At 45.2% G+C, this 23,093-nt stretch overlaps 1 protein-coding gene across 1 annotated transcript; it reads left to right on the top strand.

Annotated features, from left to right (window-relative positions):
* The first annotated feature begins 1,049 nt into the window (after nucleotides 1-1,049).
* LOC144328489 (uncharacterized) lies at nucleotides 1,050-8,992 on the top strand. Its single transcript, XM_077932163.1, has 3 exons — nucleotides 1,050-1,524; nucleotides 7,900-8,031; nucleotides 8,545-8,992. The coding sequence occupies exons 1-3, from the start codon at nucleotides 1,356-1,358 to the stop codon at nucleotides 8,811-8,813; spliced, it is 570 nt and encodes a 189-aa protein (XP_077788289.1). The 5' UTR covers nucleotides 1,050-1,355; the 3' UTR covers nucleotides 8,814-8,992.
* Nucleotides 8,993-23,093: the final 14,101 nt, after the last annotated feature.

Consider the following 23,093-nt stretch of genomic DNA (forward strand, 5'->3'; position numbering starts at 1 on the left):
GTGCAAGTAGATAAATAGGTATTGCTCTGGCGGGAGGTTAAAAGGTGTTTCTGTGCGCTGCTCTGGTTTGCCAGAAGTGGCTTAGTCATGCTGGCCACATGACCCGAAAGCTGTACGCCGGCTCCCTCAGCCAATAAAGCGAGATGAGCGCCGCAACCCCAGAGTCGCTCACGACTGGACCTAATGGTCAGGGGTCCCTTTACCTTTAAGGTAAAATCCTTTCAAAAATCTATTCCTCTTAAAAATCTAGCAGCCACACAGGATCCATCTGACAGAGCAGCACTTACCTATAGTTAATGTAAGTTGTGCAATTATGCAAACATTCTCAGCACTGGAGCAGTTTCTAATGTACTGCTCTGGTGTATAGAACTTGAATGTGTGATGATCTATGTAGCTGTAGTGATAACACTCCAAGGCAGAAATTCCTGAAAAGAAGTGTGGGGAGAAAGGTTATGAGATCTGGGAGAAGCTATTAGCAATGTCTTAAAATCATCAGGGACTAGAAATAGGTTTCCCCCCTTTAAAGTGAAAGCAGAAGTTCTTAGGGGGCAGAAATTTGTGCCAAGTGCCTGTTCTGAACCGCAGGCCCAAAGGAGGGGCCTGAGTGAGTGGTTTCATGTGTAGATATCAAAGGAGGATGCCAAACTATGCCAGAATGGTCAGTCCTAGAGCTTTATTAAATCAGAGGTGGATGGGACTAGGAGGGGCATCGAGTCCAATGCCAGATGTTGGATTCCAACTCACACCAACACCAGTCAGATGTAAACTGACAAAACAGAACAATGACAACCAAATCATGGCCATTAACACCCCCCCAAAAGGTATTGTAGTTAACCAGAACTTAACCTAATACGTTATTTATAAAAATGGGGGTGGGGTGGAGTTTTCTACATGGGTACTCATATTTTCTTTTCCTTCTTCTTTATTGTGTCTTATCTTACTCTGTGCACTTGTAATTATGCACTTTTTTCCGCCCTAAAAACCTCCTTTTTCGGTCGAAAAAGCTTGGGCTTTCTCCCCGGAAAAAACCCTCCCCGGAAAAAACCCCATTTCTTTCTTTTTTAATAAAGAAAATTCTTAGCTGATTTTCTGTGGGCTGATTTCCAACCCCATTATTAGGCTTCTGAGGTATAACAACAGCCAGGAAGTGTGCCCCCTCCCCCCCAAAACACAGGCATAAGCAGAAAGCAGGAAGAACTGTGTCAGCAGTTTCAAGGGGCACTCAATAACCCAAATCACCTCACCCCCCAGAGTAAAAATGGTCAAGGTAAGATCTTTGGAACACCCTGCCACTGCATCAATCTATTATTTGTATATATGTATCCACCCTTGTTTTAGATAAAGACCTTTTGGTAATGGGCTACAAAGGCTGCGCCAGCAAGGACCTTTGGGATTGGCCCATATCAAGTTTCTCTGGTGACCGACACTTTGCCGTCCAGTACGATGAGAGCTACTGTTTTGGTGACCTTTGCAATGGGCATTCGATAAAGTGGAAGGTTCCCAAGACCCCTATCGAGGACACAGGTATTTTTTTAAAAGGCCACCTGACCGTTAAGTGAGAACTCACAGCTTCACTTGTTGGGTGGTTGGTTGTCAATAGGGAGGCTTGAAGAATTCAATTTTGGAGATTTCTAAGGCAAGCAGCCCTGTTCCACAACTCTTGGGCTCCTATGCCAAAGAAAAGGTAACCCCGCTTCTTAAGAAATGTACAGGACGGTGTGCTTTAGGGTGTAATTTAGCTGCGAGAGCATGGGAAAGGTTTGGCAGAGTGGGAACATGGGGTGCGCTGTAGGGGAGGGTTGAGCTGGGGTAAAGGGAGGGGCATGCTCAGGTGTGGGGGTTTGACAAAGAGTCTGGCAGGTTTTGTCAGAATCAAGCCTTATCAGAAGAATTGGCCACTCTCCAGGCACCCGGCTTGTGTGAACAATCACTCTCTCCTGTTCAGGAGCACTCTCTAGAAATTTTGTGAGAATCACCTGAACAGATTCAGACAAAATTACTCTGTAGAGACCCTTTTCATATCCCACAAAAATGCCTCTGGCATTCTTTACTCCACCTGGAGCTTCTGTCCTCACATGAGACCCAAAAACCTTAAAATGGGCAACAGAAGGTTTTCTGTGGAACAGTTTCTCAAAAGGAGAACTTCCCAACTCTTTTGAAACCTTTCTCAACCACGTATAACAATACGACATTAGCAACTCCGCCCAGTACTCATGTGGCAGATGTGAACTAAGCAATTGCGCTTTCATCCCCTTTTGCAATTCTTTGTTCACCCGTACACAGACACCCCTGTTCCACGCTTAAGCTGAAACAGCAACCTTGTGCCTTATCCCTTTCTTCTGCAGGAACTCCTGAAAATCCTGTAAAAGAAAAATTTGCTTCTCATCTGTGAAAACACAATCAATGTTAGCATCATGCATATTTTTAACCTTGTCACAAAACTCCTGAAACCTTTCTAAGGTTTCTTGTGGTTTCTCCATCATAAAAATCCAGACAAAATTAGAGAAATGATCCACACACACAAGATAAAATCTTGCATTGCCTCTAGATGGTGCTAGAGGACCAATCACATCAGCATACACCCGCTGAAATGCCCTGTCGACCCTTGTGGTCACCTTCCTGGCGTCCGTCTTGGTCACACCTGTGAGAGAGATCATGTTAGAATCAGAAGAATTACATTTCATGTAATCACTTTGAGCAAAAGTCAACAAATACAGTCCATCTTTCTCTCTGGCAGAAAGATACAACTCTCCATCTTTGAAGATCTTGCAGCTTTCAGCATCATAGGACAGGTTCAGTCCTTTCTTTGCAATCTGCGAAACACTCAGCAGATTGAACTTCAACTCAGGAACCAAGTAAACATTGTTTATAGTCAAGATACACAGTCCCAATCCCGGTCGCTTCCAGCTCCTGACCGTTGGCCTGCTTCACAGCGAAGCTTTGCTTCTTAAACGTTGAAAACAGTTATCTGTGTGGGGACATATGAACCGTGCAACCCGTGTCGATTACAAATGCGTTCTCAACATCTGGCGTGGTTCCTTTCGACATCAAAGCCTTTGCAGGTTTCAACTGAGACTTGGTATTACTTTTGCCTGATGCCTCAGGCTTTGCTGAGCGGCCCTTAGCTCCTTTTGGCTGGCGTGGCTTCTTACAGTTCCGCTGAAGATGCCCAGCCTGTCCACAATTGTAACAGCGGACAACGTTCAAAGCCACAGCATTCTCTCCAGTAGCAACATCAGTGGGGGAGTTAGAACTCTGTTCCTCCCTCCCCCTGTCCTTTACTTCCAGTGCAGCAAGTCGGTCGTGTTCATTCAGAACCACGGCACACACCCTCTCCGCGGTCAAATCCTGGGCCGGTAGGGAACCAAGCTGACTGGCAACCATTTTGTAAGTCCGATTTAGGCTGTTTATCATCATGAAACAAAACACTTCCTCCTGTAGACGGAAATTGCGTTCCACCATCTGTTGGCACAGATATTTCATCTCCGTCAGGTGCGCTTGAACATCTCCATCAGGCGCAAGCCTCAGATTGGTCAGCTTCTCAAAATACAGCAACGCTGAAGAACCAGCATCCCTCTGATGTGTTCTACGCAGTGTTTCCCAAATCTCTTGCGCATATTCTAAATCCTGAATATGCACCAATTGGTCATCTGAGACACACAGAATTATAGCCGTCCTGGCCTTTACATTCTGTGATTCCCAACCTCGCGTTGGTGCTGCAGGGATGGGGTTCTCAATCACCCCAAAGATCCTCTGATTCTGCAGCAGGGCCTTCATCTTTACAGACCAAGATGAATAATTGTCATTAGTCAGGGGAGGTGGATAAGGTAAGCCTCCCCCCTTCTTGACATCCATTTTGAATCCAAGCCTTAGCTCTCACTCTCGAGCCTGTAAAATCCAAAAGTCTCTCCTGGGTTGTTTACTGCCTATTCTGGCAGGCAAACTGCAAGCTGTTTCAAAATCCTTGCACTGCAGCGAAGATAGCCAAAACAACTTTCGCTTCCCAGGCTCTTACTGAGCCAGCCCCTTAGTCAGTAACTTTCCACGTTACTGACGGTTGTTGCTTAGCAACTGTGCATTCCAATCTTTGAACAGGAAATCTTATCAACCACAAGAATTCCTGGTATGCAAGCCTTCGCTTTCAGAGCTGTTTTTTCCAAACGCAGCTCCCGTGAACCAGAGAATGAATCAATCTGCGTTCACACTTGTCAGCGGCTGCCTCAGGTCCCAGCTCACAAAGGACCAACGCCAGTTGCTCTTTATAAACAAAAGTCTTTATTGTGGTTCATTGTTGGTTTGACATCAGTGGCGCGCAGCGCTACGTCTGATTCCTTAGACCGACGAAGCTCCATCTGAGTCTCCACCCCCTGTACACCAGTTTAAGACTCTAACCTTACTCCACCTCTTCCGTCTTTCCTTTCTCCTCTGGGTCCTTCTACCCCCCGGGGTTCCCTCCTTCCTGGACTCTTCTGACGCTGACCCCCCTGACTCTTCTCCCTCCTTTCGGCGGGCTTTAGGACCTGGCTCCCTATCCGGGCTGCCAACTGCGCCACCCTCTTGTACATTTGAACTTGGCACGCGCTCCCAGTTTCCAACCTTCCTCTTGACCGTTTCCTCGCTCTCCGATGGAGGCGTGGCCAATCCTGACTCATCTCCTCCCGCTGGCGGTGAGCCGCCTGATCCCGATACCTGGGACTCCTCCCCCCTACTGCGCTCTGGTGGGGAAGCTGGTCCTGATTACCAACTGCTGCTCTCTGAGTCCCCTCTGGCCCCTTCTTCCTGGGGTGTCCCCTTAGGCACCCCCCTTGCTCTGACCATGGGAGCCCCTTTCTGTGAATCTTCCGATTCGCTGGAAAGACTCAGAGACCTTGGACCGCTGTCATCGCTAACATTTCCTTCGGATTCCTCCCCCTCACTCTCTATTTCCTCCCTTTCCTGTTCCTCTGCTCCTGAGCCCCTGACAACACTTTTAGCCTGAAATTCAGCATACCTTTTGGGGCTCCGTTGCTTGGAAAAACACCTCATCTCAGTGTCCAGCCGTCTGTTCAGCTTCTGGCTGCTCGCAGACGTTATCTTCTTTCCTTTGGTGCAGAGGATGACAAACGATCCATTAACCTCTCATGCTGATTCCCATGGATCAGTAACCATCGGCGTTTGCTACCAGTTGTCAGAATCAAGCCTTATCAGAGGAATTGGCCACTCTCCAGGCACCCGGCTTGAATTCCTTGTTGACTTCCCCGTCTGCGACTCCCGGCAAGATCAGGCGAGGCCTCTATCGGCGATCCTCCTCTAGCGTGAGAAGAACACACCACTCCTCCCCTCTTCCCTGCCATCCCCAGGGAAGGGAAAGAGACAGACAGAAATGTATTTACATGCCTTTATTTCTGTCTTTCCAGCAGTACAGAGAAACGTGTCTGTACTCTCTTAACACCAACAGCAGAGAGAAAGAACTCCTCCCCTGTACTTCCAGTACAGGTCAGATGACACTCTGAGCTAACATCCGGTGCTCAGTACAGTGAATAGACTGTCCCTTTGTTCCCACAGTACAGTCCCAAGCATCAACATCCTGTTTGGCTTTCCAGCCATCTGGAGCTCGCTGCTGCATTGCTCCTTTTTCGTAACAGGTTTGGCAAGTGGAGAAAGGCAAGGGCAGCAGCTCCTAGTATGTGCAAACATTCGCACACATTCTATCTTAGAGAATTGCAATGCAAAATTCGAGAACGTTTGGGTTTCAACGGATAGCTTTTTTTCTTTATGTATCAACCTATACTCATATGTATTCATTTATTTATTTTTTTATAAAAAAATTTATTGTGTTTCTTTCCATAGTTTTGTACATTGCAAACACATACAATAGATACAAGAAACATTTTTTCTTTTTTAACAATACAAAAAGCACAGAAAAAAAGAAAGAAAAAGAAAGAATTAGATATATTTGGACTTCCCCACCCCTTCCGGATCTGCGTTCTTTAAATTAACCATGTCAGCAATTTGTTACCTTATTTCATACCTCACTGTAACTTTCAATTGTTATGTATCCAAAATCAATATATTATATCTCAGTTTTAATACCTTTAAAATAAACATAACATATTCAATTCAATTTGTCTCCTTTTCTCTTTTATCACTTATTTTACCATTTACTTAATCATAATTGCTAAAGCATAACATTTCCTGATCGTGCACTATCTTAAGATTCGTACAGTTTGTAATATTTTTGCAAATAGTCTTTAAATTTTTTCCAGTCCCCCTCAATTGTTTCTTGATCCAAATCTCGGATTCTGCCAGTCAGTTCAGCTATCTCCATGTAGTTCATCAACTGCGTCTGCCATTCCTCCAGCGTGGGCAAATCTTGTGTCTTCCAACTCTTTGCGATGAGTATTCTTGCTGCTGTGCTAGCGTACATAAACAAAGTTCTGTCCTTCTTTGACATTTTCTGGTCCACCATACCCAGCAGGAAGGCCTCTGGTTTCTTGGGAAAGGTATACCTAAATACCTTTTTCAATTCATTATAAATCATTTCCCAGAAGGCCTTCACTTTTGGGCAGGTCCACCAGAGATGAAAAAAAGTCCCCTCTGCCTCCTTACACTTCCAACATTTGTTGTCAGACAGGTGGTGAATCTTAGCTAACTTGACTGGGGTCATGTACCACCGGTATATCATTTTCATAATGTTTTCCTTCAGGGCACTACATGCCGTGAATTTCATTCCGGTGTTCCATAACCTTTCCCAGTCTTCAAACATAATGTTATGTCCAACATCCTGTGCCCATTTTATCATGGCAGATTTAACTGTCTCATCCTGTGTATTCCATTTAAGCAGCAAGTTATACATTTTCGAAAGTGTCTTAGTTTTTGATTCTAACAATTCCGTCTCTAATTTCGATTTTTCCACCTGGAAACCCACTTTTTTGTCCATTTTAAAAACCTCTTGAATTTGAGCATAATGTAATCAATCTCGCACCTTGTTTTTTAGCTTATCCTGACTCTGCAACTTCCAGTTATCTCCAATTTTTTCAATTAATTCCCAATATTTCGGCCAGTAGGCCTCCATATTGGGTCTTTTTCGAGCCTTGGCCTCCACCGGTGATAACCACCTCGGTGTTTTACTCTCTAATAAGTCTTTGTATTTCAACCAGACTGCAAAAATTGCTTTTCTGACAATATGGTTTCTGAACAGTTTATGAACTTTAACCTTGTCATACCATAGGTATGCATGCCAACCAAAAGCATTGTCAAAACCTTCCAGATCTAGAACATCAGTGTTTTCCAACAAAAACCAATCTTTCAGCCAGCAGAAGGCTGCAGCTTCATAGTACAACCTCAAGTCCGGCAGGGCAAACCCTCCTCTTTCTTTCGAATCAGTTAATATTTTAAACTTTATTCGAGGCTTTTTGCCCTGCCAGACAAACTTAGATATATCCTTCTGCCATTTTCCAAAACATTCCACTCTGTCCACGATCTGTAGGGTTTGAAACAAAAACAACATTTTCGGCAATACATTCATTTTTATAGCTGCGATTCTTCCCAACAAGGAAAGTTTCAATCTTGACCAAATTTCTAAGTCCTTTTTAACTTCCAACCAACATTTCTCATAATTGTCTTTAAATAAATTCAAATTTTTGTATTTTGTATCATATGTATTCATTTAAATGGGTTTACCCTGAGTACAATTAAGGTACTGACTGCTTTGGAAAGGGAAAATTAAGTAGGTTCACTTTGATATGCAAAGCAAACCGAAAGATCCCCCCCCCCCAATCATTAGTGAAGACACAGAATCATGGGGGAGCCTCCTATAAAGGGAAGCCACCCTTTTCAACCCAGCCCCACTTTAGCAGCTTAATGGGGTGAGTGATGCTCAACGGGCCCCTTGCTCTTCATTTTGATTTCTTATTGCAGCAGCTGAAGGAAGCAGCTCCAACCAGTGTTACTCAGGCTTTGATTCGACCTACTACGGAATACTCCAGCAGACTATGAGATGCGGCAGTGGCTACAACCGATGTTACAATGGCAGTAAGGTCATTTCAGTAGGTGAGTTCACCCTAGGAAATTTATTCCACAGCTCCTGGCCTACAAAACATTTTGCCCCCTGCTGAACAGGACTTGTTGGGAAGCATTCTTTGCAATTAATTGTTCAACCACCCAACCTATGCAAATATGATTTATGAGTGTGTGGCCAAAGCCATTACAGAAGATAAAATACATAAAAGATTATAAAATACATTACAGAGTTAAAACAAATAATTAAAATAGTTCTTAAAACCAAATGTTATGTCAGTTCAGAGTTTGCTCCCCGGAAGAATTTAACTTCCTCCCACAGATTCCCCCCTCAGAATTGACAATCTAAGGCAAAACAGGCCATTTTTTCAGAGGTGTAGGGGGCCCTGCCCCCTAAGAACTCATGAATGTGGGTTACGCCTCAGGCTCCATGTTCTTCACGATTCCCTGTGGTGTCCCACTGCATGCTGGGAGAAGAGGGGCAACACCCCTCATGCCTAACGTTTTGTGCCTTTCTTTTCTTCCCTTCCCTCCAAACATCAACAGGAGGCCTCCAAACATCAATGATCTTCAGAACCTGCCAGCGCCCAGCCTGCATTGATATGAGAACTGATTTCACCAGTAATATAAATATCACCAGCGAGTGGGGGTCGTGTTGCTCCGGCAGCAATTGCAATACCAATATAATTAACCCAACCAATACCAATCCATATCTGTCTTATGATCATTATGGGTCAGGTTTCCAAGGGCTCAGTCTTCAACTGTGCCCTTTCCTGGCAGTCCTAGGAACCACCATCCTCGGGATATGGGGGTGAGGAAGGGGTTTGGGAGCACCTGAACTGCTGGAACCTGCATTTGGGTTTGGAAGGGCTGTGTTGTGGAGAAGGAAAGAAGGAAGGAAGGCGGGGAGTTAGGGCTCCAAGACAGTATCCTGTTCCAACCAATTGCATGTATGGCTCATATCTATAAAATAAAATTTTATTTGGATAACCACTTCCTTGGGGTCTGATTCTCTTCCCAAAACCAAGCTATTTGTTTGCTTCCCAAGACCCCACAGATTTGGGCTGTGATGGCAAGATACTAAGAGCTATACCCAACTAACTTCTACTTGGAACAGATCCACTGAAATCAATGGACCCAAGTTAGCCCTGTGCATTAACTTCAATAGGACTACTCTCCATAGGACTGGCATTGGAGACAACCCATAAACTACATCTTCAATATAATAATATTGTTATAGATTTGGGGGGACCACTAAACTCTAGAAATTAATAAATGCTAGGATGTTAATTATTTGAGATATGAAGAGAGGAATTCCTGGACTAGCCTATGCAAATCGACCTGGCCAAACTAGGGCCATTAAGGAACAATAGGGGTCTCTAGAGGGTCATTGTCATCACAAGAGAACCATCCTTCCCCCCTGCCCTGAGGTGTGAACAGAGACTGGGGGTTTGGAAAGTTGCCAGGGGAACCGGGTGTGAGGTGACAGGAAAAGAGAGTTTTGAGCAAATGCTGCTGGGAATAAGAAGAAGGAAGAAGGACTGGGATCCATCTTCGGCAGGCTGGTTAAAGGCTCGTGAAGAGAGATGCTTGGACTTCCTCTTGAAAGGACTCTTCTGTAAGATCTGAACTCCCTCCATGCAGATTTAAGGTGTAAATAGGTGAATTAAGAATATTTATTAAAATTGCAACAATCTCCATCTTGTCTCAATTCTCCAAAGGAACACAGACTCTGAGTCAGTGCCTGGAACCCCATGGGTTCTTGTCACCGCTTGGCAGATGGGGGGGGGGACAACTTTTGTGACAATATCAAGAATGGTAATCCATTCCATCAATGGTAATCTATTCTACAATTCTGTGATTCTATGTTCCTGCCACTAGAGGGCAAAGGTAACACATGGCAGTTGTCCCCTGAATTCTTTTTTTTCCTTCCTTCCTTCCTTCCTTCCTTCCTTCCTTCCTTCCTTCCTTCCTTCCTTGAATAACCCACTCTTCATTCAACACAATGTAATGAAAACTACATCATATTCTTTAAACAGGAGTAAGACTAAGAGACGGGAATAATACAATGTTGTTAAGAGGAACAGATGCGATGAAATAATTGCAAATGCCTGGCAAATAAAACCCCACAAGAGGGGGAAATGTTTGGCTGACCAACTGGGGTTTACAATGATGGGAGCAGCATTTGGACATGGGGCACCTCAGGCCCGGTGGCTGAATGCTGCCGACCAAATGTATCTATGTTGCCCCTGGCTTTCCAAAGGCTGTACTCCTTATCCTCAAGTTGCAGCCCTCACTGATCTTAACTTGCACCCTCTTCAAGTGATTTTGCAAGAATGACATGTAACTTGAACTATGAAATGCCTCTTGTTTTTCTGGAGGAAGGGTGGAGATGTGTGTATACAGGGATGTGGAGATCAAATGACTTTTGCACAGCTGGAATGTAGTTCACACTCCTTGCTCCTCCCACTTCTTTGCCTCTGGCTCCACCCACCACTGATATAAATCCCTCCCCAGACCTCCTTCTAAGGAATACAGTTCTGGGGCAGCAGGAGGGGTCCCCCAACTCTGTCCCACTCGGCTAGGTCACTGTGCAAGATCAGTCTTCCTTCCCTAGCCATGTCTTCAGAATTTTCAGCTCCAAACCAGAAGCCATCCATCAAAGCAAGCACTTTTAATTTGATTGAAAGAGGGCCAGCTGGCTGAGATGTCAGGTTGCACAAGTTACGCAACGGCATGTTCGAAAGAGACAGGTTTCACTTGCAGGCAAGTTTATTTCTCAAGTTTACCGGGCGGGTTTCTAAGCCTGATCTGAATGTTACCCTCTGGGAGTGCTCTTCATTAAAGCAAGGGTGGAGAGCTGTGGCCATCCTGCTGTTAATGGACTACAGATCCCATCCTCCCTTCCTGTTAGCCATGCTGGCCCAGGCGGATGGGAGTTGGAGTCCACCAACATCTGGAAGATCACAAATATTGAGTGATGTGAAAGGTGGAAATCCGACAGGGAAGCATATGCCCCAACTGTTTCTACTTGCCCAAGACAGTCCATGTTTGCAGTTCCCCATCCTTGGTAGGTCTTGAGAGTGCCATGGACTGCAAAAAGATCAAACCTGAATGAAATCCACACTGGAAGGACAGATCTTGAAGCTGAGGCCCAAATACTTTGGCCACCTCATGAGAAAAAAAGACTCTCTGGGGGAAAGAAAATCTTGGGTAAGATTGAGGGTACAAGGAGAAGGGGACAACAGAGGACGAGATGGCAGTGGAAGACAGGAGTGCCTGGCATGCTCTGGTCCATTGGGTCACAAAGAGCTGGACACGAATAATTGACTAAACAACACCAACATCCTTGGTATATCACTGTCCTCTAATAGCCCTTCAAGGAGTGGTAGGAAACCTTCCTTATCCTGACCATGTTCGGAGGGTCATGTGCCATTAATTTGTTCTGGAAGTCTGTTCTTAACCTGAAGCACCACTTTAGCTAATGGGGCCTCCCGCTGCTGCCGCGCTGCTGGAGCACAATTTCTGTTCTCATCTTGAAGCAAAGTTCTTAACCCAAGGTCTGAGGGGGAGCTGTGTCACGATGCCAGCGGTCTTCCCCCTCCCCGCATTCTTTTCTACCCAGCTTTGGGGAAGGCTGGGGGAGCTCCGGATGGGACAGGACGGGAGCGATATCGTAAAAGCCAATTTTTGTAAGGTCACGAATTTAAGCCACAGTTTAACTTTTCATGGTGAAATTGGGGGGGGGGGGAGTGCGGCTTATATTCGGGCCAATACAGTACTTGGGATAAGGCCTCTCCAGCCCCATTACTGGAATACTCACAATGTAAAGGACCAGGGCTGTCCATGTAGGACATATTAATTTCATCTTGCCACAATCATTTTGCCGTTACTTCTGTCTTCCTTGTTGAGTGACAATAGTCCAGCATAGATTTCTGGACAAAATTTGGCAATGGAGTTCTGGATGTTTTGACTGAAGTGATACAGGCCTGTGCTCATGTAACAGCCATGTTAAAACTGCAGAGTGTCTGTTGGCAAAGATGGCTTTCTAAGAATTTCTTACCAGTTTCTTATTAGTTAAAAATGTCGAGCCAAAACAGCTGCTTTCCCGGCTCCCATCCTCCAATTAAAATATATGGTTTTTAAGCCCACGTTGAAGTAAAGCAGATAAAACAGATATGCTCCTTGCCTGTATGCAAGTAACATTAACTGCCGAGACAACTGACTTTAAAAATATTCAAGAGAAATTAAAACTAGAATAAACTGTGGAGCTCAAGGACAAGCAGCCATACTCATTAGTCCTGTTTGCAGCGCAAAATTTTGAATAATTGCATTACTTGGTTTCAGCTGTATTATTTTCCAGACATTTCCAATTCCTTCCTTCCGCCTCCAGACTGACAATTGCTTGGCTTTGCTTCCCACTGGAACACACTCATCATGGGGATGGGGGAGGTTAGTTCTGGCTGGGCTTTCTTACTTAACATCTCAAACAACAGCGCCTTTCTTTTTCCTCGTTACGTCAGCTTCTGGGCACAGAAGTGACTCAATCCAAACCTGTCCTTTTCTCACAGGCTCCTTGAGGACATAATTCAAGTTGCACAGCTTCCTGTACTACCTGGGTGAGTCTGGGTCACAGAGAAATGCGGCGGCCAGAGGCACAGGGAGGAAAAAGGCTCCTGGTTTTTTTGTTGCGTGGCGAGTTCCCACCCCCCACCAGTATAAATAAAGACACGAGACACCGTAATTTAAGGTTAATTGAGCGAATTAGGCCACAACTTTATTGAATTCAGGAATGAGAGGCATTGGCTTAGGCATTGGTCCTAACGACTATCCGGCTCCAGCCCATTTGCTGGAGACACGGGGAAGGGTTAACACTATATCGGGGGAGTCTCCTGCCGAGGCACGTCGACTAGGAGCTCCCCCGGGTCACCGCTCTGCGGCGTGCCTTTGGCCCACACCTCCATAGGCTTCGGACAGGGCCACGCCCCCCGGAGTCCTTTAACAGACCACCCTTCGCTCACTGGGGGGAGGTGATGGCGTTCCTCCCCCCCCACATCCTCTTAACCCCTTCTTACCAATGCCTACCGCCAATGCCGAGAAGTTGTGACAAGTTGCTACGAGGTAGGCGAAAAACCAAAAGGCCAGAAATTGCCAATTGGGAAAAATTCCTACCATGCCCCTTGCAGCGACAGACCGAAGTCCGGCGAGCCGGCGAAAAGAGGGCGAGCCCCCTCTGCACCAGCCCTAAATAGGGCAGGCTGATTGGCTGACTGGGGGGGGCACACCCGGCCGGGATTCCCCTGCTCTCGCGGGGGCTGGAACCAGCCCCCGCTCACGTGGGGTGGGTGTGAAGCCCGCAACCCCACCTCCTGGGCAGGCCGGAAGTGGCTTTTTCTAATGGTTCTGTAGCTTATCTTTTTCTTGCATGACAGGCCACACCTGCCCCAAAATGCATGCAGCACTTTCTTGAATAGTGATGCAAAGGATGATGGAGGGGCTCCTGTTCTTTTAATTAACAGCTGCATGGAATTGAAAAAAGCAACTAGCTTCAGAGACCAATATCTCATCTAATTTGGCCCACATTCTATGGCTCACTGGCAGGTGGTTTTTTTTTAGTGTTTTTTTTAATTTATTAAATTTTATTTAACATAATTATTACAAAATACAAATACATACATACATATATATTTCAGATAAGCACATATATATATATATAAAAGAAAGAAAAAAGAAAGAAAAGAAAAAAATAAGGAGAAGAAGAAGAGGGGGGAATGGAAGAATTTCTTCTACAAATATCTCAATAATAAAATTTCGTTTTATCAGGTTTGGGTTTTTTAATGGATTCCACTAGCAAACAGATTGTTCCACATGTATCTTAATTTCTTCTCTTTTGCTTTGGGTGTCCACTTGAAAAAGAAGCAGAGCACATATCTTAAAAAAAATATTGCACTGTTTTAGACACCTGATAAAAGCTTTATTTTTTTTACTTCAGCAAGCCTGTCCAGACATATAATTTAGTTAAGAGCATAGGACGAGCCTCGCTGGATCAGGCCCAAAGTCCATCTAATCAAGACCAAACAGCTGCTTCTGGGAATCCTGCAAGCAGAACCTGAGCACTGAAACTCTCCTTACTTGTAATTCCCAGCAAATGGCATTTGGTTATGTATACCTGTTTTCAAAGTCTGCTGATTTTATCTTTCCCCCTTTATAATTGACAGTTATTACTTCACTGCTTTTTGTACACCACTTACAATATAAATATTTAATTGGTTTAATGAAGTGCCTTAATAAACTAATTAAAGTGTATTTTTTTAAAGAAAAACAACAAAACATTCATTTAGACGCAACCATTTCAAGACACATCTGTTGAGTTATATTATTTTTTGAGCTTAAATATATTTATTTATTGAACTTATACCCTGCCCTTCCTCCCCAAGGAGCCCAGGGCAACAAATGCACCATTTTAAAATAAAAACAAAGCAACAGTGTTCTAAAACAGTTGAAAGATTCTTTTTAAAAATGACAAAAACCTAAAAGCACTTTTATTTTAAAAAAATACCCTAAAAGTAATTAAAGTTAAAAACATTATTCCATCCAATGGTGGATTTAAAGTCATTAAAGCAATGACATGGAACCTGTGGTTGTCCAGTTGTTGCTGGTCTCCAACCCAGCCAAGGCAGCCATTGGTCAGAGGATGATGGGATTTGTAGCCCAGCAATATCCAAAGGGCCACAGATTCCTTATTCCTACTACATCAAAGGATCTGTGATGTCAGAATGAAAATGCTGTTTCTACAAAGTTTATGCTGCATTGTTCAGTCCCATCCAACTCAGTCGCCTGCCTTTTCTGCACCAAGAGATGTGTGATTGTGGTAGGTGACTGAGAGGGACTGAGACAGAGAAGTTCTCAAGTTTTATAAAGTCCACTGACCACCACCCCTTCCTAATGATTCATGTAGGTACAAATGATACTGCCAGATAGAGCTTTCAATGTATAGCAAATGAGACAGAGCAGGAAGCTGAAGGCCTTGGGGCACGGGTGGGTTTTTATCACTCCTTCCTGTTGAAGATTGTGGTCCAGGAAGAGAGGGGAAAATACTGAAATTAAATCATTGGCTGGGCAAGTGCTGCCATCAGGAAAGCTTTGGCCTCTTGGACCATGGTCTTAACTTTGTTGAGGACAGACTTCTGGCAAGAGATGAGTTGTACCTCACAGTAGTAAGAAAGAACGTGTTTGCTAAGAGGGAACCAGGAGGGGGCCCTTCTAGGTAGTGGTGCCCTCCCTGTGGAACACCCTCCCTTCAAATGCCAAGGAGATAAAGAATTACACAACTTTTAGAAAACACCTGAAGTCAACCCTGTATTGGGAGGTTGTACACTGATGCTCTCACATCTATCGTTCTGCCCACTTTTACATCTGACCAATGGAGACTAGTCAATTAGGAGGAATGCACCAATCCCTTACCAACCTCAATCTGCCCTCAGCGAGCCCCCACCTGCCTGCCTTCCCACCTACAACCAGCCCAGGGAGCAGCATCTCTGCAGCACATTTCTCTTAGACTTGCTCAGTGTTGCTACTTGTAGAACTCTGCAGGGAGAAGGAGGAGAAGGAGAGAAAAAATAGAATTACTTGGCTTTGCCTCTCATTGGCTCCATCTACCAATGGCCTCCCTGTCTTCTGTCCTATCAGTCTGAATAGCCACCAACCACCACTGCATCTGATCCTACCCGCCACTGGAATGCAGCCCCCAGAAGTTTGCTCACAAAGGAATGTGTCTGGCAGGCTGGAAAATGTTCCTCAGCCTGGGTCTACTTCCTCCTGTTTTGTATAACAGATAGAATGACTCCTAATTACAACAATTACCTTTCCATCAGGAAGGAAGGAAGGAAGACACCAAGTTACTGGAAATAGCCTTGGATGCAAAACAGTTGGAGGAAGGAGCTAGAGGAAGCAAGAGTGCTTTTCTGGGTGCTGCAGAAGCTGTCCAACAGGTTCCCCTGCTGGTCTCAACCCTTAATCTCTGACTGATGGGGAAAATGGTAACTGATAACTGGTGAAGGGTCAATGTCAGTTGATGTCAGGGGCTGGCAGGAAAGTGGGTTCATCCACAGGTCAGAAGGAAGACTCAGTGACTCGAAGGAAAGCCAGCAGTTTTGTTCAGGAAATTAGCATACAGCAGAGATCACTCAGCCTCTGTGAAGATATTCCCAAGACTGGCTCTTGGAGCCTCCTCCTCCTCCTCCTAACCCTCCTCTTCCAGATGTCTTCCAAGCAGGTGCAAACTCCAGCAGGTGGGGGGAGGGGGCCTCAAGCTTGTCTAGCTTTCTTTTCAGCTACATGTAAAGCTCTGGAGTCAAAGGGGAAAGGGAGCTCAATGCAGAGAGACCAGGCAGCTGCTGTGAAGCTGTGGCACCATCTGGCCCCTCCTTGTCCTCTCCTTCAGTTCCTGAGCTCAAAGTGTGGCCCTGTGCATCCAGTTCCCTGCCTGGGGCTCTTCTTCTTCATCACTCAAGCCCCCTGTTTCTTTCACCTCCTGACTTCCACCCTCCTCTGATCTGTCTTCTGTACCCCACCACCCCTCCCCTTGGCCTGAGCCTTCTGTGGCTTCCCTAGGGAGTTCCTTGCTGAAGCTTCCCACCACTCTTTGTCACCCAGCCAGTCCCTGATAGTTGATGTGCCATTTAATAAAAATTTATTTTTTTAAAAAAGAGAGAGATGACCGGCAGAATCCGTGACCAAGGAAAAGAGACGGTGGAAGAAGACTGGAAGAAATTTAATCTTAAGAACTGTTGTAAAATTAATGAGTGCTAAAATGTCAAGGGAAAAGAAAAATACAGAATTTCAGCTGTAATTGACTAAGTAAGAGAAGAAGGGGGGGGGAAAGAAAATAAGCAATTAGCTAATTGAAGTGAGGGGTTGCTGAAGAAATTATAAAACAGGGATGCAGGAAAGGGGAGGCATGGGGAAGTCAGGAAAGTAAGATTTATGAAAATGAGGTTATGAAATTATACGTGTTTATATGTTTGTTTGTGTATGTATTGTGTATTGTTTTGTTTTTATTTTGTGTTGGAAAATCAATAAAAATTTATTTTTTTAAAAAAAAGATAGTTGATGTGCCATTTCCATCATCCATGAAGCACTTGCAAGAGGCCAATGGCAGAGCCAGCCCATTTAAAGGGCCTACAATCCCACACCTTCCCAAGATCCCACCTGGCCCCATGAGATGCAGAAGCCAGTAAGAGAATCACTCTCCCACCCCTGGCTATAGTGGCATCTTCACTGCCCCACAACCCACCTCCAGCTTGGAAATCCTTCGAAAAGGCCACCATAACTGGGGTTGGCCCATATATGCAAAGGGTTGTATTCCACTAAATTCTGCTCAGAGTAGACCTGGTGAAATTAAGGGACTTAAGTCAGACATGACTTAATTTCAATGGGCCTACTCTAAGTAGGAGTCTAAGTTTGAAAACAACCCAGTATGATGTGTTGCGCATGGTGTGCCAAGGGATGTCAGTGACTTCCCATCCCAATTGTAATCAGATCAATACAAGTTCAGCTTCTTCAACTTATCCAACAGTGCCATGCATTTCCAGATTGCCGCTGGATTATCACTGGACCTATATTTTCCACAATACTATACACTTATCTATAATTTTCACTCCTTTGTTATGGATCCTTCTCTTTAAATGAGAGCTAAACTGGACAGTTTAAGAGGAAATCCTCAAGCAGAGAATTGTCCTCTGAGAGTCCTTCAAAACAGAGGACCTGCCTCTGTTAAGTAGGGCATGAGATTACCCTAGAAGTCAGTTTGAATGAGTCTAATTGGATATGCTGTCAGGGAAAAGTTCACAGGATTATAGCCTTGGCCCATTCTATCTCCCACACACCCACAACCCCAGAGGAGCACATTGACACATGCAAGACAAACCAGTTCAGATTTAACTGCCAGCCAGGTAACTGCAGAGCCCGTAACAATAATAAAAAAGCCTCTCCAGCTGTTTTTCTTAAAGTGAATAATTTAAATATAGGTTTATAATTACAACAGTACCTGTCTAGGCAACTAGGATGTAAATTTCTTCCAGTTTACATCCTGGAATTCCCAAAACTGACTTGTGGAATTGTTGGGAACACAGTTTCTTCCCTTATTGAGCAGGGGATCAGAGTTACTGTACTTTGTCAACAGCCATGTGATAGGCTGAAATGCCACAGGTGTTCCTGTCCTAGGCTTCATCTGTTAAATAGCTTCCTCTCCTGTGGAGAGGAACATAGGAGCATAGGAAGATCCTGCTGGATCAGGCCAGTAGCCAATCTAGTCTACTATCCTGTTCTTACAGTACTACAGTAGCCTACCAAGTGCATGTGGGGAACTTGCAAGTAGGACTTTAGCCCAAGAGAATTCTGCCCTCCCGGTATGCAGCATAGCAACTAGTATTCAGAAGCATTCCTTCTGTAAAATTACTGCCTACAGCCAGAATGCGGCAGCTAGACTGGTGACTGTGGACAGCTGCCAAGACCATATAACACCGGTCCTGAAAGACCTACATTGGCTCCCAGTACGTTTCCGAGCACAATTCAAAGTGTTGGTGTTGACCTTTAAAGCCCTAAAGAAGAAGAAGAAGAAGAGTTTGGATTTGATATCCCGCCTTTCACTCCCCTTCAGGAGTCTCAAAGCGGCTAACAATCTCCTTTCCCTTCCTCCCCCACAACAAACAGTCTGTGAGGTGACTGGGGCTGAGAGACTTCAGAGAAGTGTGACTGGCCCAAGGTCACCCAGCAGCTGCATGTGGAGGAGCGGAGACGCGAACCCGGTTACCCAGATTACGTGACTACCGCTCTTAACCACTACACCACACTGGCTAAACAGCCCAGTATACCTGAAAGATCATCTCCACCCCCATCGTTCTGCTCAGACACTGAGGTCCAGCGCCAAGAGCCTTCTGGCGGTTCCCTCACTGCGAGAAGCAAAGCTACAGGGAACCAGGCAGAGGGCCTTCTCAGTAGTGGTGCCTGCCCTGTGGAACGCCCTCCCATCAGATGACAAAGAGATAATCAACTACCTGACATGTAGAAGACTTCTGAAGGCAGCCCTGTCCAAGGAAGTTTTTAATATGTGACATTTTAATGTATTTTTAATCTCTGTTGGAAGCCGCCCAGAGTGGCTGGGGAGGCCCAGGGTACAAATAATATATTATTATTATTATTATTAGCAACAGTGCATAGTCGTTATGGCGAGTAACTCTTGATAGCCTTCTCCTCCATGAATTTGTCCAATCCTCTTTTAAAGCCACCCAACGATGGATCTACACTGGTTGTTTATATCATTAAAAATGTGTTACAGTGGTACCTTGGTTCTCAAACGCCTTGTTACTCAAACAACTTGGAACCCAAACACTGCAAACCTGGAAGTAAGTGTTCTGGTATACAAACCTTTGTCGGAAGCCAAACATGCTCCGTTTTGAGTGTTACGCTTCTGATTTGAGGGCCACACTTCTGTTTTGAGGGCCACACTTCCATTTTGAGTGTTACGCTGAGGTCGGCCTGTTTTTGCTATTTATTTTACGTTTTTGTTTTTGTGGCTCTTTTTGTTTTGTTTTTGTGGCTGTGTGGAACCCAGCTCAGCTACAGATTGATTGATTGATTGATTGATTGATTGATTGTGTGACTGCAGTACATTGTTTATTGCTTTCATTTTATGGATCAATGGTCTCATTAGATAGTAAAATTCATGTTAAATTGCTGCTTTAGGGGTTGTTTTTAAAAGTCTAGAACGGATTAATGCCAGGGGTCAGCAAACTTTTTCAGCAGGGGGCCAGTTCACTGTCCCTCAGACCTTGTGGGGGGCCAGACTATATATATATATATTTTTGGGGGGATGAACGAATTCCTATGCCACACAAATAACCCAGAGATGCATTTTAAATAAAAGCACACATTCTACTCATGTAAAAACACACTGATTCCCAGACCGTCCGCAGGCCGGATTTAAAAGGCGATTGGGCTGGATCCAGCCCCTGGGCCTTAGTTTGCCTACCCATGGATTAATCCATTTTGCATTACTTTCTATGGGAAAGTGCGCCTTGGTTTTGGAACGCTTTGGTTTTGGAAGGGACTTCCGGAACGGATTAAGTTTGAGAACCAAGGTACCACTCTGTTAAAATGTGACACCAGACGGTGCTGTAGAGGAGTGAGCCTTCGACAATGGAAAACTTCATTGAGAGTTATATAATGTTATACTTCATAACGTTTTTGCAGATCAGTGTAGATGCAGCCCAAGTACGTGGCCAGCACTGCTTCCTTTGCATTGTGTGGAGAAGCACTTTCTTTTATCTGTCTTTTATCTTCCAACGTTCAGCTTCGCTGAGGGTTCACAAGTTCTGGTGTTACGACAGAGGGAGAAAAACTATTCTCTATCAACTTTCTCCACCCAATGCATATTTTTATAAACTTCTGCAAGAGAACATAAGAAGATCTTGCTGGATGAAGACAAAGACCCATCAGGTCCAGCTTCCTGTTCTCACAGAGGCCATCTAGATACCTACAGAACACCTTCAAGCAGGACCCAACTGCAAGAGCTCCTGCAGTTTCCAGCAACTAGGATTCAGAAGCACTACTGCCGCCCAGAGGCATAGCAAGGCCAGGTGGTACCATGTACAAAAAAACTTGGCACCCCCCCCCCCCCGTTGCAATTTTTGGGAACGTTGCCCAAAGTTGTTGAGCATTGCCCAGCACTGCCTGCCAATCATGAAAATCCAACCACCGATTGCATAAAACTGCCCACTGGGGATGCGAGCGCTGCCCGCTGGGGGATGCCAGGCTGATCGCTGGCCATATTTGTGAAATCAGTGGATGGATTTTCACGACGACAAACATGCCAATCCAGAAAATCCGCCCGCCAGGGATGCGAGCGCTGCCACACCGATCCGCCTGGGGAAAGTTGGTCACACACACACCCAGGCATGACAACTAGGGCAGACCACACACCCCGCACCCCCTTTGCAACACCCCTGTTGCCACCAATCATGGAGACAAACCATTGCCATCATGGCTAGGAGTCCTTGTTAAAGCATAAGAGCCTTGGCAGTAAAAAGTGAAAACCACCATAAAACAACACACACACACACAAACACACACACAACACACACATACACACAACACACACACACACACACACACACACTGCCTTTGTCTAGAGTAGAGCTCAAAAAGTAAGCCAGAAGTCCTGACTCATCTTCTCATTTTCATTTTGTCCACCCAGTTCACCCATCACTTCCAATTTCTCACACTAGATTGGCATGTTCAGCCAACCACGTGGGGGAGTGCTGCGATGGTCTGTGTTTGCATGTGTTCTGGCATGTTCGGTATGTCACATGATGCTCCAAAGTCGTAGGTGGAGGCCAATAAATCAGGTTAGGTGCTCAATCAGATTAGGTGCTGAATCACAGTTCCTGACTGTGCTGAGTCACACGCAGTCAGCCCCATTCTTTCCATGATGCAGAATCACCCACACTAATCCTGGAGGTGGAGCAGGGACCACCTTAGCAACAAGGGACCACTCCTACACCTGAGTCACCCTGTTGCATTGTGGAGTTGCCAATTTTTCCTATGGTTTTTGCTGCGCCTCTAAAAAGCTGTTTCATTTACAGGCGTTAGCAGGAGACAAACTTTTCTCTTTATACTACGAAAAGCTCCACTAGGCAGCTTCTGCAGATAAAGCTGTTCCTAAATCAGAACTATACCTTTCCAACATTATCTCCCTCCCTCCTTTTTATCACTTAAATTCAGAATGAGCAGGGGAGCAGCTGAGGAGAGTTGCTTCCCGGATTTTCAGAAGCTGTCACAGTTTCTAATTTGATCCCAGAATGTCCTGCTTTTTCTTGGGACATCCCTATTTTCATCGGAGAAATGGTGGAGGGTATGGAGTTATGCAACCCCCAAGCCAAGGAGATAAGTAACTAGGCAGAAAACCAGGCAGAGGGCATTCGCAGTAGTGACACCCGCCCTGTGGAACACCCTCCCATCAGATGTCAAGGAAATAAACAACTATCTAACTTTTAGAAGACATTTGAAGGCAGCCCTGTTTAGGGAAGTTTTTAATGTTTGATGTTTTATTGTGTTTTTAATATTCTGTTGGGAGCTGCTCAGAGTGGCTGGAGAAACCTAGCCAGATGGGCGGGGTATATATAATAAAATAATAAAATAGTAATACAACCTTTAGAAGATATCTGAAGGCAGTCCTGTATAGGGAAGTATTTTTTCAATGTTTAATGTTTTATTATGTTTTTTATATAGGTTGGATGCCACCCAGAGTTACTGGGGCAACTCAGTCAGATGGGCAGGGTATATCTATATCATCATCATCATCATTAAATAAGATATCCATATTTTCATCTGAGAAATGTTTGAGGGTATGCTACAGCTGAAATACCAGTTTCTGGAAGCTGCAGTGTGGAGAGAGTGTGTTTTTGTGCTGAAATCCTGCTTGCAAGTTGGCCACTGTGAGAACAGGATGCTGGACATAGGCCTAATCCACCAGGTTCTTATGTTCCTGTCAGAAGCCCCTGCCACAAATGGAAGCAGACTGTGATGGCCTGGGACTCGGGCTCAGATTCGGAGCCAGAGGAGTCTCAGTCCGCACTGGATCCTTTGCCCCAGGTGGCATCTGAACCTATTCTGGGGCCTGATTCTGAAGAGCTCCAGTCTGCACAGGTTCCCTGCAACAAGCACCAGCTGGGCCGAGTCAGGTGCCTGAGCTTGCCCTGGCTCCAGATGCGGGGATTACCTCATTGCCTTCAGCTGGGCAATCACTTACAGCTGCTCCACTACCAATTGGGTCAGGAGAGGCTGAGGCAGCCTCTGGATCTAGTAACCTACCGACATCTCCCAAGCTGCAGAGACTGAGGTCTGAGAGAAGGAGAGACCTGAGTAGTCACAGGAGGAGTGCTTGCCTTCGGGCAAGACATGGAGGTGAGTCACCGGGGGACCAGGACAGTGATAAAACCTGCTGGACCCCGCCCCAGGTTGTGGGAGCAATGTTGCTGTTTGCCAGAACCTGCCTGTGATCCTGTGCCTGACCTTGCATGGTTTCCTGCCTCGTG

The sequence above is a fragment of the Podarcis muralis genome, chromosome 7 (genome assembly GCF_964188315.1).
Source record: "Podarcis muralis chromosome 7, rPodMur119.hap1.1, whole genome shotgun sequence".
NCBI classification, from domain to species: Eukaryota; Metazoa; Chordata; class Lepidosauria; order Squamata; family Lacertidae; genus Podarcis; species Podarcis muralis.